The 14,555-nt window shown below is 43.3% G+C and overlaps 1 protein-coding gene across 8 annotated transcripts in view; it reads left to right on the forward strand.

Moving 5' to 3' along the window:
• Positions 1–14,555, forward strand: part of MCTP1 (multiple C2 and transmembrane domain containing 1) — a gene marked incomplete at its 3' end in the record, with an annotated part of 198,899 nt that overhangs the window by 65,106 nt on the left and 119,238 nt on the right. For 5 of the 8 annotated variants that reach the window (XM_081212357.1, XM_081212354.1, XM_081212355.1 and 2 more), the window contains exons 3-6: positions 7,141–7,283; positions 8,338–8,417; positions 9,143–9,251; positions 13,774–13,821. In XM_081212357.1, the coding sequence (XP_081068483.1) occupies positions 7,141–7,283; positions 8,338–8,417; positions 9,143–9,251; positions 13,774–13,821 (380 nt within the window). The remainder of the gene's footprint in view (positions 1–7,140; positions 7,284–8,337; positions 8,418–9,142; positions 9,252–13,773; positions 13,822–14,555) is intronic. The other 3 variants (XM_081212356.1, XM_081212360.1, XM_081212361.1) reach the window with 1 other exon arrangement.

Here is a 14,555-nt window from a genome sequence, read left to right on the forward strand (position 1 = left end):
TCCAATTCAGCTGTCCAAGGATTTGTTGTAAATCCACTAGTCTAAGATGACCAGGAAACTGTAGTTGAGGCGTAACTGGAATGGCTGCAGATGCTGTCAGCTTGTGTCCCAGGTATGTAATAGGTAAAGTCCGCTGGATTTTTTCTTTAGCCACTGTCAATCCTGCTTGCATCAGAGTATGGATTAGGTCCTCGAGAAGAGCGTCAGGGATGTGTGATGATGAAATTAAAATATCATCCATGTAATGACAACAGATGACCGCTAGGTGGCGCTCACGGAATGGTTGAAGCGCCTTATCCACAAAATACTGGCATAAGGTCGGAGAATTTTTCATACCTTGTGGGAGAACCGTCCATTGAAAGCGCTGGGTTGGCTTGGAGTTGTTCAGGACCGGCAAAGTGAAGGCAAAACGCTGTCTATCTTGTGGTGCCAAAGGGATAGAGAAAAAACAGTCCTTGAGATCGATGACTGCAAGCTGATGGTCTTGTGGCAACATGTTGGGATTTAGAATGCCAGGTTGCAAAGTCCCCATAGGGTGCAATTGGTTGTTAACCTTTCGTAGATCGTGCAAAAGACGGTATTTTTCAGATGCCTTTTTTCTGATGACAAAGATGGGTGTATTCCATGGGCTGGTGGAAGGTTCAATATGCCCCAGTTCAAGTTGTTCCGCAATTAACTGGGCTGCCACTGCAAGCTTCTGTCTAGGCAAAGGCCACTGATCCACCCATACGGGGGTGTCTGTGGTCCAGCAGAGAGAAAGCGCAGTCCGGGGCATGGCAGGGGCAGCCCTCAGCATAAATTTGTAGAAATTGTAGTTTCCGCTGCAGCGAGCAGGTCTCGCCCCCAAAGGGAGACGGGAATGTCCAGAACCAGTGGTAAGATAGTCATTTCAAAGCCTTGTGAGCCTTGAATCAAAATAGGGTTCCTGCTGCGCTGGGCAGCTGCAGCGCCACCAACACCAATGACAGAAGAAGCTGGCTCAAGTGGCCAGGCAGAGGGCCAATCCTTGATAGCAATCACAGAACAGTCTGCCCCCGTGTCCAAGACCCCTTCAATTGTGCGACCCCCAAGGGTCATCTGGATCTTTGGACGCTTCTCTGTGACTGGGAAGGTAGCAGCAACAAGGGGGTCATGGTCCTGGGTTGGCCTTGGGACGCATATGAGTTTTGCTATAGGAGAGCCTGATTGCAAGCGTGCCTGTCGATCAGAGAATACAGTCACATAGGGGTCATTTTGTTGTAATCCATGTAAGACATCTGGGACGAGGTGAATCCCTTGTTGCAAAACCTCTGACAGTGGAAAAACAAGGCACTGTGCTGAAGAAGAAAAACCAGCCCCTATTGACACCCTGACTTGGTGTGGTACATAGGGGACTGGCAGGTATAAGTCCTGAATTAAAAGGAGGCGAGGCAAGGCCGGAGGTGGGATGGCTGGAGAATGCGCTGGATCCCCTATTGTTGAGCCTGGGCCCGGGGTGGGCCCGACTGCCGGTTTCCCGTCAGCTGATTTTGCTGGTTCTGCTGAGGCATGGCGGAGCGACACTGATTGGCCCAGTGGAAACCTTTTTTGCAAATGGGGCATTTTTTGCTAGGACGACATTGCTCTGTATTAGATCTGCACTGTGCACGAAAATGGCCCACTTTGCCACATCCAAAGCAGGTTTTATCCTTTGCAGGATTCTGGGACACAGTGGAGGACAGAGCTGCGGCTAGCAAGCGGGCTTTATGCATCTCAGTCCCCACCGATTGGCAGGCTTTAAGCATATCTGCAATGGCTATATTGGGAGTTGTCAACAGAGGGCGAAGAACTTGTTTACAGTCCTCATTAGCATTATCAAATGCAAGCTGGCGTACTATCACTTCCTGGGCTGCTACGTCCAGAACTTGCCGTTTAAGAGTGTTGTACAAGCGATCAACAAATTGTCCATAGGGTTCTGTAGGGCCTTGTCTAACGCTCCCCCATCGGCCATCGCGCTCAGTTTTGTCATCAGGGACAGAGGCCAAAGCCTCTTGGGCAGCAGCCGTGGTGGCCTCCCAATATTGAGGATCAAGAGTTAGCTGTTGGGCAATAGTAAGGAAATTGCCTCCTCCCGTTAACCCATCGAGGACATCAGCTTGGGTTAACATGACGGGGGCTGGGGGTGGGGCGGCACCAGCAGCGGCAGCAGCCAAAGCAGCCTGATGATTAGCCAATGCAACATTATTAAGATTATTCCGAATCCCATCAACACGACGTTGGCAGGCCCAGTGCCAAGCTTGTATAAACAAAATCATTTGATGAGGCTGCATTACAGTGCGGGCCAACAGCTTAACATCCTCTGGTATCAAATTTTGTTGAAACGTGCCAAACAAGCCCAGGGTGTAAGGAGATTGTAAACCATTGTCCTTGACAGAGGAATGCAGTTCCTTTATGAATCTCAAATCAAACTGTTCGTGCCGGGCTGGGCCTCCCCCTGGCGCGGCAGGAGCAATCACAGGGAAGAGATTAGGAGTTGCACAGTCAAAACCCAACAATGGGGCAGCGGCACGGAGAGATTCTTGGAGAGGAGTAGTAGAAGCGGTGCCAGAGGCCTTGGGTGCAGGAGGTGGAAGAGCGGGAGGTGCTGAATGCGAAGATTCTTGGAGAGGAGTAGTAACGGGAGGTGCAGGAAGTGAAGAATGCGGAGAATGCAGGGGGGGGACGACAGGAGGAGCCGAAGGGGAAATGTCCGGCGGTTTAGGAGGTAGGTTTGAGGCAGGCAAAACAGGTACCGGGAGGGCGGGCGAAGAAGCTGTTGCAGCAGCCAGAAGAATGTTTGAAGGAGTTAAACACGACATAGCTTTGTAGACGTTACCCCAGGCATGCAAAACCTTGACATCAATCTGAGGATGATTTTGAAAGAAGTGTCCAATTTTTTTCCAATCATCTAACCCCCAAGTTCCGTCCTGGGGGAACCACGGACAGTGAGTGTCCAGGGCTTTTATAAGGGACTTAAGGTCAGCTTTCCGAACAGCAAGGTTGTTACTGGCCAAAAGGAATTTAAGGTCTTTAAAAAAATTTTTCTGTGGTGCAGAGAGAGACTTTCCCATGATTGCGAGAGTTGCAAAAAGAGCAGGGAGCACTTACCGAGGGATCCTTAGGAGGATGAGGGAGGCGCCTTTTTGCCCTGTCCGGGCGGAGATAAGTGCTGATAAGTCCGTAACGTAGTCCAGAATCACATTCACACGGGAGCTCTCACCAGGGATCCACTACGTGGATGAACGACGCGTCTGCAGCCCTTGCGGGGCGAGGTGAGAGCTGAACGTTGTAAAACAGCATGAAGTCCGAAAGAAATCACACGGGAGCACTCACCAGGGATCCACTACGTGGATGAACGACGTGTTGGTGAGTGCTGAATAATCCGAAGGCAGTCACACGGGAGCACTCACCAGGGATCCACTACGTGGATGAACGACGTGTTGGTGAGTGCTGAATAATGAAAAACAACGTGAAGTCCGAAGGCAGTCACACGGGGCACCAAATGTCGAGTTGCAGCTCGGCATCCAGGGAAAAATCAGTCTCACACCAAGATAGGTTCCGAAATATGGCTGCTCCTAGGGCTAATATGGCTGCTCCTAGGGCTAATGCAGCACAGCTTTTTTTGTGTGAAATCAGAAAGATACAAAATACAAGCCAAGCAATTTGTTCTAGCCAGCAGATAAGAACATGCGCACTAGACCGTGCGAGCGATCAGGCTATGTTAGTTGACCAATCATGTAGGACAGCACGAGCTGTTCACGCGCTGTTCATGCTCCAAGGATGCTTCTGGCTATGAGATCACCCTGCAACAATAAGAACTTTGCTCATGCTCTCATGTACAAGCAATCATTTTCCCACAGAGTGGTTCCCCACTCCAGCACCAACTCTGTAGGGTAGTTTCATAGCCATCCTTTCTCTTTGCTGCCACCACCAGCGTATGGGTCACCTAGGGACAGGGGTGTGGGACTCCGAGTGTCTCCTCAATAATGCAGGAACAGCCAGCTGAATTTCCAGGTCTCTGGCATGGCAACTCCCACTGCCTCCTTTCTGCTTTCCCAGGCCCTTTAACAATCCGTAACATGGTACCAGCAACCTAAGCCATGCGGAGAGTTAACAAGCCTTTGAGCGTATTCAGAAACTGCTATAGCCCAATTAAGCATTTTATTTAAAAGGAGCATATGGAAAAAGGATGTGGAGCAGGGAATGGCAGGTAGGCAGTTCAGCATTGAAATAAAACATTACACCACAATATTGGTCTAACTAATCCTACACTTGATCCAAACTAACATTGCAAGAATTTACACACTGTGTTTGTCTCTGGCGCAGGCAGCTTCAAACATCAGTTGCAGGTTGGGAGTTTGAGAGGGACAGTAATATGGCCACCATTTTAAAGGATTTATTACCCATATTGGTTTGGAAAGGCAGCTGGTTGATTCCTGCCAGATGCCAAGTCAGGTAGAAGGGAACTGACACCATTTGAGGAGTGGGAATTGGTAGACCCCCCCCCCCCGAGAGCAGAGGAAGATAAGGAAGATGGTTATCGTGCATGGAAATTACCACCAGTTTTCCCCATCTACCTGCTAAACAGACTTAATCAATAACCAGCGGGTGCGACTTTCCTTACCCATAATGGAAGCTGGATATCCTTAAAATGACAGAGTAGGGGACATCAGAAGTACTTAAGAGGCACTGGAGATACCTAGCATTGGTGTGAGATGAGAGATGCAGTAGTAAGGCTTGGCTAGGTGGTTAGAAGACAAGAAGGAAGAAAACGTGGATTCATAATGGGCAGTCAGCGAACTCTCATGTTCTCCTGAATCATTTGGCTATATAATAGGAGGAAAAAAAGGTACTGAATGGAGGCATTCAGTACTGATACTTAATGTGCTAGGGAGGTGGGTGGGAGAGACAAATACCGTATTAGGATAGCAAGGTAGACTTGTAAATATTTTTGATGATAGGGATGAACTGATTTGCAAACAGTGATTTCGTATGATAAATGATTTCTACACTTGTTGGTTTTGATTTCTTCTTACCCCTCTGGAGTCTCTAGTGCGTTTTGTGCCATTACAGAGGTTCGTGCTTCTGCAGTTGTGTCACATTTTATTACAGTGTGCCTTTGAAGTGGCTTCATGCTTATCCTAGGTGATGTCATTCCAGCAAAATTACTATCCTGCAAGTAGTAGTTTTCTCTGTGATAAGTTAGGATTAAAATATGAACAAGTGTCTGGGGACCCATCAATTTCTGTCAATTGGAACCTGCAGTTTCCCTTCCTATTCTTCTGAACCAATTGCCACTGGAAGTCGGCCCATATAATTGAGACGAGATCTGGATTTTATTCAATGGTTTCTATTTGACAACTTGAAACGATTGCTCTTAGAGTAATAAACCACTGCATGTTTGAAGTACAAAAACTGGCATGAAATCTGAGAGCTCAGGTGTATGTTAAAGGAATTGTAGCAGTCATAAAAAGGATGGTGGCACTTAACAAACCTTCGATGAGAAGGTCTTGTAGAAGTTGATAGAGTAAGGTAGAATAATTTTGTTCTTTGAAAACTGAGTTGAATAACAAAGGGATGCATAATGTCAGGTGGCAAATGCATTATTCTTATTACAGGTTAAGAGCTTATTTGCATGAAAAAATCCATACTGCAAGATATTTCAGTTTCTCTTCTGTATGATTTTTGTAAGCAGATATGTTCAGTGGAACTTGCAGATCATAATTTGGTAGGCATTATAGAGTATGGGGACATGGGTGGCACTGTGGTCTAAACCACTGAGCCTAGGCCTTGCTGATCAGAAGGTCTGCTGTTCGAATCCCCGCAACAGGGTGAGCTTCCGTTGCTCGGTCCCAGCTCCTGCCAACCTAGCAGTTCGAAAGCATGTCAAAGTGCAAGTAGATAAATAGGTACCGCTCCGGCAGGAAGGTAAATGGCATTTCCGTGCACTGCTCTGGTTTCGCCCGACGCGGCTGAGTCATGTTGGCCACATGACCTGGAAAAACTGTCTGCGGACAAATGTCTGCTTCCTTGGCCAGTAAAGCGAGATGAGTGCTCAAACCCCAAAGTCGTTCGTGACTGGACTTAACTATCAGGGGTCCTTTACCTTTACCTTTTTTATAGAATCGTAGAGTTAGGAGGGGTCCCAAGGATCATCTAGTCCAACCCCCTGCAGTGCAGGAATCTCAACTAAAGCATACAGGCAGAAGGATAGAAGAGTGGCAATTGACATTATATTAGCATACGTGACCCACCCCATTTGCTAGTACAAATGGAATAACAGGTTGTGGCAGGCATGGTAATTTTCATGCAAAACAGCTGGTCTAATGTTGACTATAGATTTGTCTTTATTTTAATGCAATGTTGTATTAAGAAACCCCCATCTCCTTTGTACAAGATTGTAGTCTGTAACTGAGGTATCTGTTATAACGGGAAAATACTGCCACCATGTGCCTAGACCTGTTGTTGCTGCTGTAACTATTGTAGCAAGCTAAAAAAGACTTGCACTATTTTAAAACAGCAGTGTGTTAGAAAGCTAGACCTTTTGTGTGTGCATTCACTGGTTCTGCTTATGTGCACTTTGAATTAGTATGGAAATGTGTTTCAGGTAATTTAATTCATAGGGTATACTTGTTAAATGTCTCTTAGGTGCAAGTCCTTTAATCTAGAATTTAGCATTTTATGGACAAAGTCATACAGCGAAAGCCATACACTTAATATGTAGTTTTACTTGGGTCTAGATTCTGGAAGTTCCCTCATTGAGAGAAGTGAGGTTCCTGGAAGCCAGGCAGAGGGCCTGCCCTGTAAAACGCCCTCCTGTCAGATGTGAAGGGAGTAAACAACTATCTGACTTTTAGGAGACATCTAAAGGCAACCCTCTTTACGGAAGTTTTTAATGATTGATGCTTTACCGTGGTTTTAAATAGTTGGAAGCTGTCCGGACTGGCTGTGGCAACCCAGTCAGATAGGTGGCATATAAATTGTTGTAGTAGTAGTTATCATTATCATCATCATCACCATCTGCTGCTGCTGCACTTGCTAGTTTTCTAAAAAAGATAAGGACTGCCATCTTGTTTTAAGGTTTTTCCTTATAACTTTCAGAAGTCATGTAGTTGTCGTACATAATCTTGATTTTTGTTTCAGGGACAAGTGATCCATATGTCAAGTTTAAAATTGGTGGAAAAGAAGTGTTTAGAAGCAAAACTATCCATAAGAATCTTAACCCTGTATGGGAAGAAAAAACTTCAATCATGATTGAACATTTAAGGGAACAACTGTACATAAAGGTGAGCTACATGTGATTCTCCTTAAAAACAGGTAAGTACAATGTTGTTGTATCACTCCACACAGTGCTGTAGTTTTTCAATGGAATGTTATACAGCTTGATATTGCCATAATAGAAATTCAAGTTATGAAAATATTTCATAAAAATGCTGATGAAATTTATAATGTTGTGCCCTGCCAATTCTCATAACTGTTCAGAACTCAAATATCTGGTACATTCTTTGAAACATAGGCCAGTGTTGTGCTTTGTTGTTGTTTAGTCATTTAGTCGTGTCCGACTCTTCGTGACCCCAGGGACCAGAGCACGCCAGGCACTCCTGTCTTCCACTGCCTCCTGCAGTTTGATCAAACTCATGCTGGTAGCTTCGAGAACACTATCCAACCATCTCATCCTCTGTCGTCCCCTTCTCCTTGTGCCCTCCATCTTTCCCAACATCAGGGTCTTTCCCAGGGAGTCTTCTCTTCTCATGAGGTGGCCAAAGTATTGGAGCCTCAGCTTCAGGATCTGTCCTTCCAGTGAGCACTCAGGGCTGATTTCCTTAAGAATGGATAGGTTTGATCTTCTTGCAGTCCATGGGACTCTCAAGAGTCTCCTCCAGCACCAAGTGTTGTGCTACCCAGGCATAAAAGGGAATGGCCAAATAGAAATGTAAACCCTAATGAGGACAGTATACAAATAGACCTAACGTCCAAAACAGTTTGAGACATCACTGATTTTGTAGTTGGGATATTCCACCAGAGGATCTCCTTGTGTAAGTATATAAGAAAAGCCTGCAGGATCAGGCCAATGGCCCATCAAGTCCAGTATCCTGTTCTCACAGTGGCTGACCCAATGCCTATGGAACCCCCCAAGCAGAAGCTGAACGCAACAGCACTCTTCCCTCTTGTGAGTCCTAGAAAATGCTTCTGATAGTAGAGGTAGAACATAGCCTTCATGGTTAAAAGTCAATGATATGTATAGGCAGGGTTGATGCATTATGTTGTATATAATATTCTCAAGTAATTGTTAATGGAATCCCCAACATTGAGAAATGCTATTTCTTTTGTTCACCTTAGGTCTTTGATTATGATTTTGGGCTTCAAGATGACTTCATGGGATCAGCATTTTTGGACCTCGGCTCACTAGAGCAAAATAGGTATCGTGTTTTAAAGCTACTGAAGTAGATAATGACGTTTTGGACAGGATTGGAGACAAAGATCTAAGCAATGCTACACTGACGGTGTTATCACCAGTTACTGCTGTTGTGAATGGACACCCCATACATTTTAATTTTTTTAATGAATTTTCATAGACCCATCGTTTCATTGCCACCTTGCACCATTTTCCTCTATACCTATGTGTGTATATATTGGGGGTGTGAACTGGCGACAAGATTTGGATTGCAAGCTCAGTTTTCTGAAACAGCTTGCTTTGGATCAAGGTGCTGTGCAGGCTGCCCAGTTTAGCTCAAGGTCTGTTCAAATTCTCAAAAAGCCTGTCCTTGCTCCCTTTCCCTAGAAGGTCTCTGGCCAGGGATGTGTCAGTGCTCCTGGAAGAAGAGGCAGCTGTCTGAAACAAGGGAGGTAGAGTTGCAACTTCACCTGCGTAATGGTCTTCTTGCTGTCTCCACCAAACATAGTTGAGATGCAGTGAAGCCCCCCTCTCCTTTTGAATCCAGACAGGATGGAGATCAAGTGCTGTGTATTGCATGGAACTTCTGCTTTTCTCCCTTAGTAGTTTTGCAACCCTAGCTGAAAGTTTACAGGCAGAAGGTAGCAACAGGCACACCATTCTTGTCCCTTTTTAAACTGTATGACCTAATGGAGGCAATATGATGAAACTTTTATTTATTTATTTTTGTTTCTAAACTTGGTTTCCTAGGTCAACCGAAGTTACGTTGAGTCTCAAGGATCCACATTATGCTGACCAAGATCTTGGAACTATATTATTGTCTGTTTTGCTGACGCCGAAAGAACAGCAACGGGAAGGGGTAAGTGTGGATTGAAACAAATTATGTAGCTTCCCCCCTTTCCTAATGGGAAGTGTATCACTTTCGCAATGTTTCCATCAGTGAGCATTATTAAATGAAGCCATTTTCTTGTGGGTTTTTATATATTATTCCCCAGTAAATATTGAAAGGTACTGATCAGTTTTTGGATGCATTTGACTACCGATGCCTTGCTCTGGGTCAGCCCCTCCATATAATGATATTGGTACAGATGGGATTTTGATAGAATGCAAACATACAGTGGATTCACTCAGAATTTATTAAAGATAAAGAATTTTGGATCTAGTGCTGTGGTGTTCAAACTGCAACATTTCAGTCCTATTATAGTAAAATCTTACACAGTTATGAAAACTACTCAGCTAATTGGTTCTGTGTAGAGCTTTGCTGCTGGAACAGGCATTTATTTGGAGTCAGTAATGTTGTTATTGTGCCAGAACATTCCTGGACTTAGGGCATAAGTGTAGTCAGGAGCTAGAAGTTGATTATCGGTAAAAGCACCAAGAATAAATATATGAAATGTATTTCCAAGAGCACAATTTTAAGTCTAATGTAGCCAGTAAAGGCTTAATATTTTCTTAAAACAAATCAAATCGAAATCACTTTTCATACACTGCCACTCTATACCTATGGTCTGGGAACCCAATACCAAGTCAGTGCTATGATTTGTTTCTTCCTTGCTTGGCAAAGGGAAGAGCAGGTTAGCTGCAGTTTGAGCAGTATGCACTAGCATGCTGCTCTTTCATGGTAAGCCATAGTTTCTTTCAAACAGTGGCTTCTCTGATAAGCTTTATTGTAATGTGCAAAAGCTGCCTTAATGTGAATTAGCATGTGAATGTTCAAACTGTAAGTGTTGCTATTTGGAGTTGTGATGTTAAGTACTCAAATAAGTGTCTACAAATACATGATGATTCACTTTCTACCTCTGCAGATATAAAACCAAATTGTCCAAATTGCAGGTTATTTTATAGAGTTCCGTTTTACCAGATTGCCTAGAAATTCAAGAGAGCAACATTTCTTAGTGAATTTTTCTTTTACCCCTTGAAATGAATTGCAGGTTTGTGTGCTGGAGTTTTTGCAACCCCAACTCAAAACTTGGCTATGTTTTTGTTGTTGCAGTATACTGGAATTGGAAATATGTAACATGGGAAAGCTTTCGTGAGATGTTTAGCATTCTGTCCTGCACTCTAAAACATTAGGTTTACTGTGGCTGTAATTTGGGGACTGTAATAAATCTTTAAAATCCCTCTAGCTATATCGCGTAGTCAAACATTTTTAATGGCAGCTTGAGAACAGTTTCAGGAGGTAACATACTGTACAAGCCTTGTTTTACACGTAGTGTATTCCTAAATATGTCTACTCAGAATCAATCACATTGAGCTTAATTGGGCTTAAAAGGGACATGGGTGGCACTGTGGTCTAAACCACTGAGCTTCTTGGGCTTGCTGATCGAAAGGTTGGAAGTTCGAGTTGGTGCACTGGGGTGAGCTCCCATTACTCTATCCCAGCTTCTCCCCATCTAGCAGTTCGAAAGCATACCAGTTCAAGTAGATAAATAGGTACCGCTACAGCGGGAAGGTAAATGGTGTTTCCATGCGCTCTGGCTTCAGTTATGGTGTTCCATTGCACCAGAAGCGGTTTAGTTATGCTGGCCACATGACCCAGATAGCTATCAGTGGACAAACACCAGCTCTCTTGGCCTGAAGTGAGAGATGAGCACCACACCCCATAGTTGCCTTTGACTGGACTTAACTGTCCAGGGGTCTTTTACCTATTTACCTTTTACTGTAATTGGGCTTACTCCCAAGTAAGTGGGTATAAGAGTGTTTCCTTTAATATATGTGGGAGGAGAAGAAATTACAGTTAAAATTTCTTTGATGGGTGCAAAACGCTAGAAATTGATGCACGAGACCTAGCTAACTGGAGGGATTTTGGTGCAGTTAGTTTTTTGTGTAGCATGATGAAATGTTTAAGCAGTGTTCTGTAAGTAAGTCAGTGTGGAAAGAAAGATTTATCATACAGCAATGATAAATTAAAAATAGATGCTGTATTACATAAGAACAGTTTAGCAAGCTTTCTAAGCTCTGTATTCCTTTTGATGACTATTATTTTATATGTTATATTGTTAACTGAAACTCAAAGCCAATAATATGTTTTTTGGGGGGAAAGTATTTCTAAAGTAGACCTTAGTTAAACTTGGCAAATAATCTATTTTACTGTTTGTGCCATTACATACACTGAAATTTCCCTTTCTTTCTGGTCTCAGTCTTCCATGCAACATCTTAATGTTCACAGGCTGCTCAGATATTCTATTGAGTTACTCTGTTTGAAATACCACATACATTGCATTTCACATAGGAGACACCTAATTTTCAAGAAGAAAGCTTGGTTTAGTAAAGATTGTAATGCAAAGGAATGCACTTAAACACTGTAGGACAACATCCATCCTCTGGTTCAGAGGTTCCATACTATGGTTTATGAGGTTCTTTCGGGTGGTCTGTGATGGCTTATATTTATGGCTTATAAAGATGGCTTATATTTATTTTGAAAAGTTTTAAAGTCAGTTGGCTCAGTTGTTGATGTTAAGGCACAGGGCCTTTTCGGTAGTGGTGCCTGCCCTGTGGAACGTCCTCCCACCAGATGTCAAGGTAATAAACAGCTACCTGATTTTTAGAAGACATCTGGAGGCAGCCCTGTTTAGGGAAGTTTTTAATGTTTGATGTTTTATTGTGTTTTTAATATCCTGTTGGAAGCCGCCCAGAGTGACTGGGGAGGCCCGGCCAGATGGGTGGGGTATCAGTAATAAATCAACAACAACAACAACAACAACAACAACAACAACAACAACAACAATTGCAACATACAGGCAAGGAGCATATTTGTTTTAACTGTTTTACTTTTATGTGGGCTTAGAAGCCATATATTTTAATTGGAGGACAGGCATCCATTGCATCCTCAGTGTACCATCCAGCGGAACCTTTCCAGGTACTGCAGGACCTCTTACGGTGTGGTCCAAATGAGGTGGTAGCTCAATGTGACACGTTTGCAAAGCATTTTGAGGACAATGCATCCACCGCAATCCTGACTCTGCTATTCAGCAGATGAATCTCAAGGGTTGTCCAGAGCACTCTCTAGTCCTGTTGCGTTGGATGAGTTTCAGTTAGTAAGGCTCAAGGATGTGGCCAAAGTGCTTGCATCGGTCAAGGTGACCGCTTGTGCTATGGATCCCTGCCCCTCTTGGCTGATAAAAACCTAGTAGGGAGGGAATAGATAGCTGGGCCAGGGAGGTGATTAATGCCTCCTTGCCAAAGGGGGTGGTCCCTGCCTGCTTGAAGGAGGCTGTGGTAAAACCACTTCTCAAGAAACCCTCCCTGGATTCAGAAAATCTAAGTAACTACCGGCCAGTTGCCAGTCTCTCCTTCTTGGGAAAGGTTTTTGAATGGGTGGCCATGGACCCAGATACAGGCACTCTTGGAGATAACTGATTTTCAAGATCCATTTCAACTGAGGTCACGCTCAATCTATAATCCTTTTATTTTAGAGTAAAACACGCTGGGCTGTTTGTTTCTGTAGAAGTACCACTGAATTATAGTTTTGGTCTGTGGGAGTTGTAATGATTTTTAAAGGACTTAATTGGATGCAGGGCAGAATGAATATGGAAAAAGATGTGCAAAGTTTGTAGCATGGTTTCTTGTGATGTATAACTGGTTTAGTAAAACTTTGTGTTTGTTTTAGAACTAGCAAATCCTCAGTGGAGAGATGAAGGTAGATTTGGATCTAGTGTTTAAGGTACATACTTTGGCAATGCCTACCTATAGTAAATTCTGGCCTGCAAAGAAAAACCTCATGTTGCTCAGTTTATTTAGGGTTCTACCAACCTATTAGCATTTGAGAGGTCAATATGTTATCTCTATAATTCTAGTATTTGTGCAATTTCTTTCCTAATTTTGTTTATCGTAACTTAGTTGCAGTAGCACTAGTTCCAATAATTCTCAATTGGATGTCTGGTTTTGCTTAAGTAGCATGAACACCAAGAAGATCCAAAAGGTACCTTTCTATTTGGGTTGACTAATCTTTCCATTAAAAAATTGGTAAATTCCAGGGGTAATAAACTATTGTTTCTAATTAAGCAATGGAAGTAAAATAGGGAATAATGAACATACAATCTAAACTATTAAGGCTACTATCCTATGCACACTTACTTGGGAGTAAATCCCACTTAATTTAGCTGGAGTTACTTCTGAGTAGGTATGTATAGGATTGCACTGCAAATCTGGTAAGCAAAAAAAAAAAGATGTATTCACTGTATGTTATATATTGTTTATTGTTAACTAACATGTTTCTATATGTAAGAATAATGCATGGCATGCATTGTACTATTGCATGTACTGTTTATAGCTGTGTATTGTTTTTGATTTGCTTATGCATACTTGTGTCTATTATGTGCATACTTTGCTAAAATGAGTGCATGAGTGGATTTTTTTTGTTTCGTGTGTTGGTCGTTTAGCAGAGTTCAGTGCAAAGATTTCATCACTGGAGAACTCGCAGATTAACAGTGAGTTCATTTGAGCAGCTTGCTGTCTTATCTTCTAGAGCTATAATCTGCTTGATTAGCGTTAGAAGATATAAAATCCTCAGAAACATATGAGTGATACCTTAAATCCTGGGATATAACTAATTCAGCGCCACTGCATCTCTCGAGCATTAAAGGGATTCCCCCCTTGAAAATGGGAATTCAAAGCTGTTGCATAATTTTGGAAGGGGGGGGGGAAGTGACAAAATCCTTATTGAGGGGTGCCAGCCTTAAATCCAACACCTCTAAAATACATTTAATGTATTTATTTATATACCATTTACAGGCTCCCAAAGTGGCTTGCATTAATATGTGGGTACAGGGCTGAATCCAAGGCAAGCATAATAGAACTTTTATTCCTTTTCACTCCTCCCCCCCCCCCCGGCAGCATCTCCAGAACTGCTCCAGAAGTTGGAGAAACCCCAAGAACAGATTTGGGGGGCATGCAGATTGGGAGAGAGGGAAGAGGAAATTGCATTGCACTCATAAAAGTGATTACTGCTTATGCACTGGATATAACCCAGTGCCTTGAAATGTACTGTTGCAAGCCACCCCAATCTCGTGAGTGGTGCAAGATTCCAGCTTTTCCAGCGCTTACCCAGAGTGTTGGTTTCTTTTTGGAATGAGGCACAGCAGAGACTGTGGTATTTTTAGGATATATGGTTTGTTTACACATATAAACAACCTGAGCCTACAGTGGTGGGATTCACAGCATT

Source organism: Podarcis bocagei (assembly GCF_964188305.1).
Source record: "Podarcis bocagei genome assembly, chromosome: 11".
Lineage (NCBI taxonomy): Eukaryota > Metazoa > Chordata > Lepidosauria > Squamata > Lacertidae > Podarcis > Podarcis bocagei.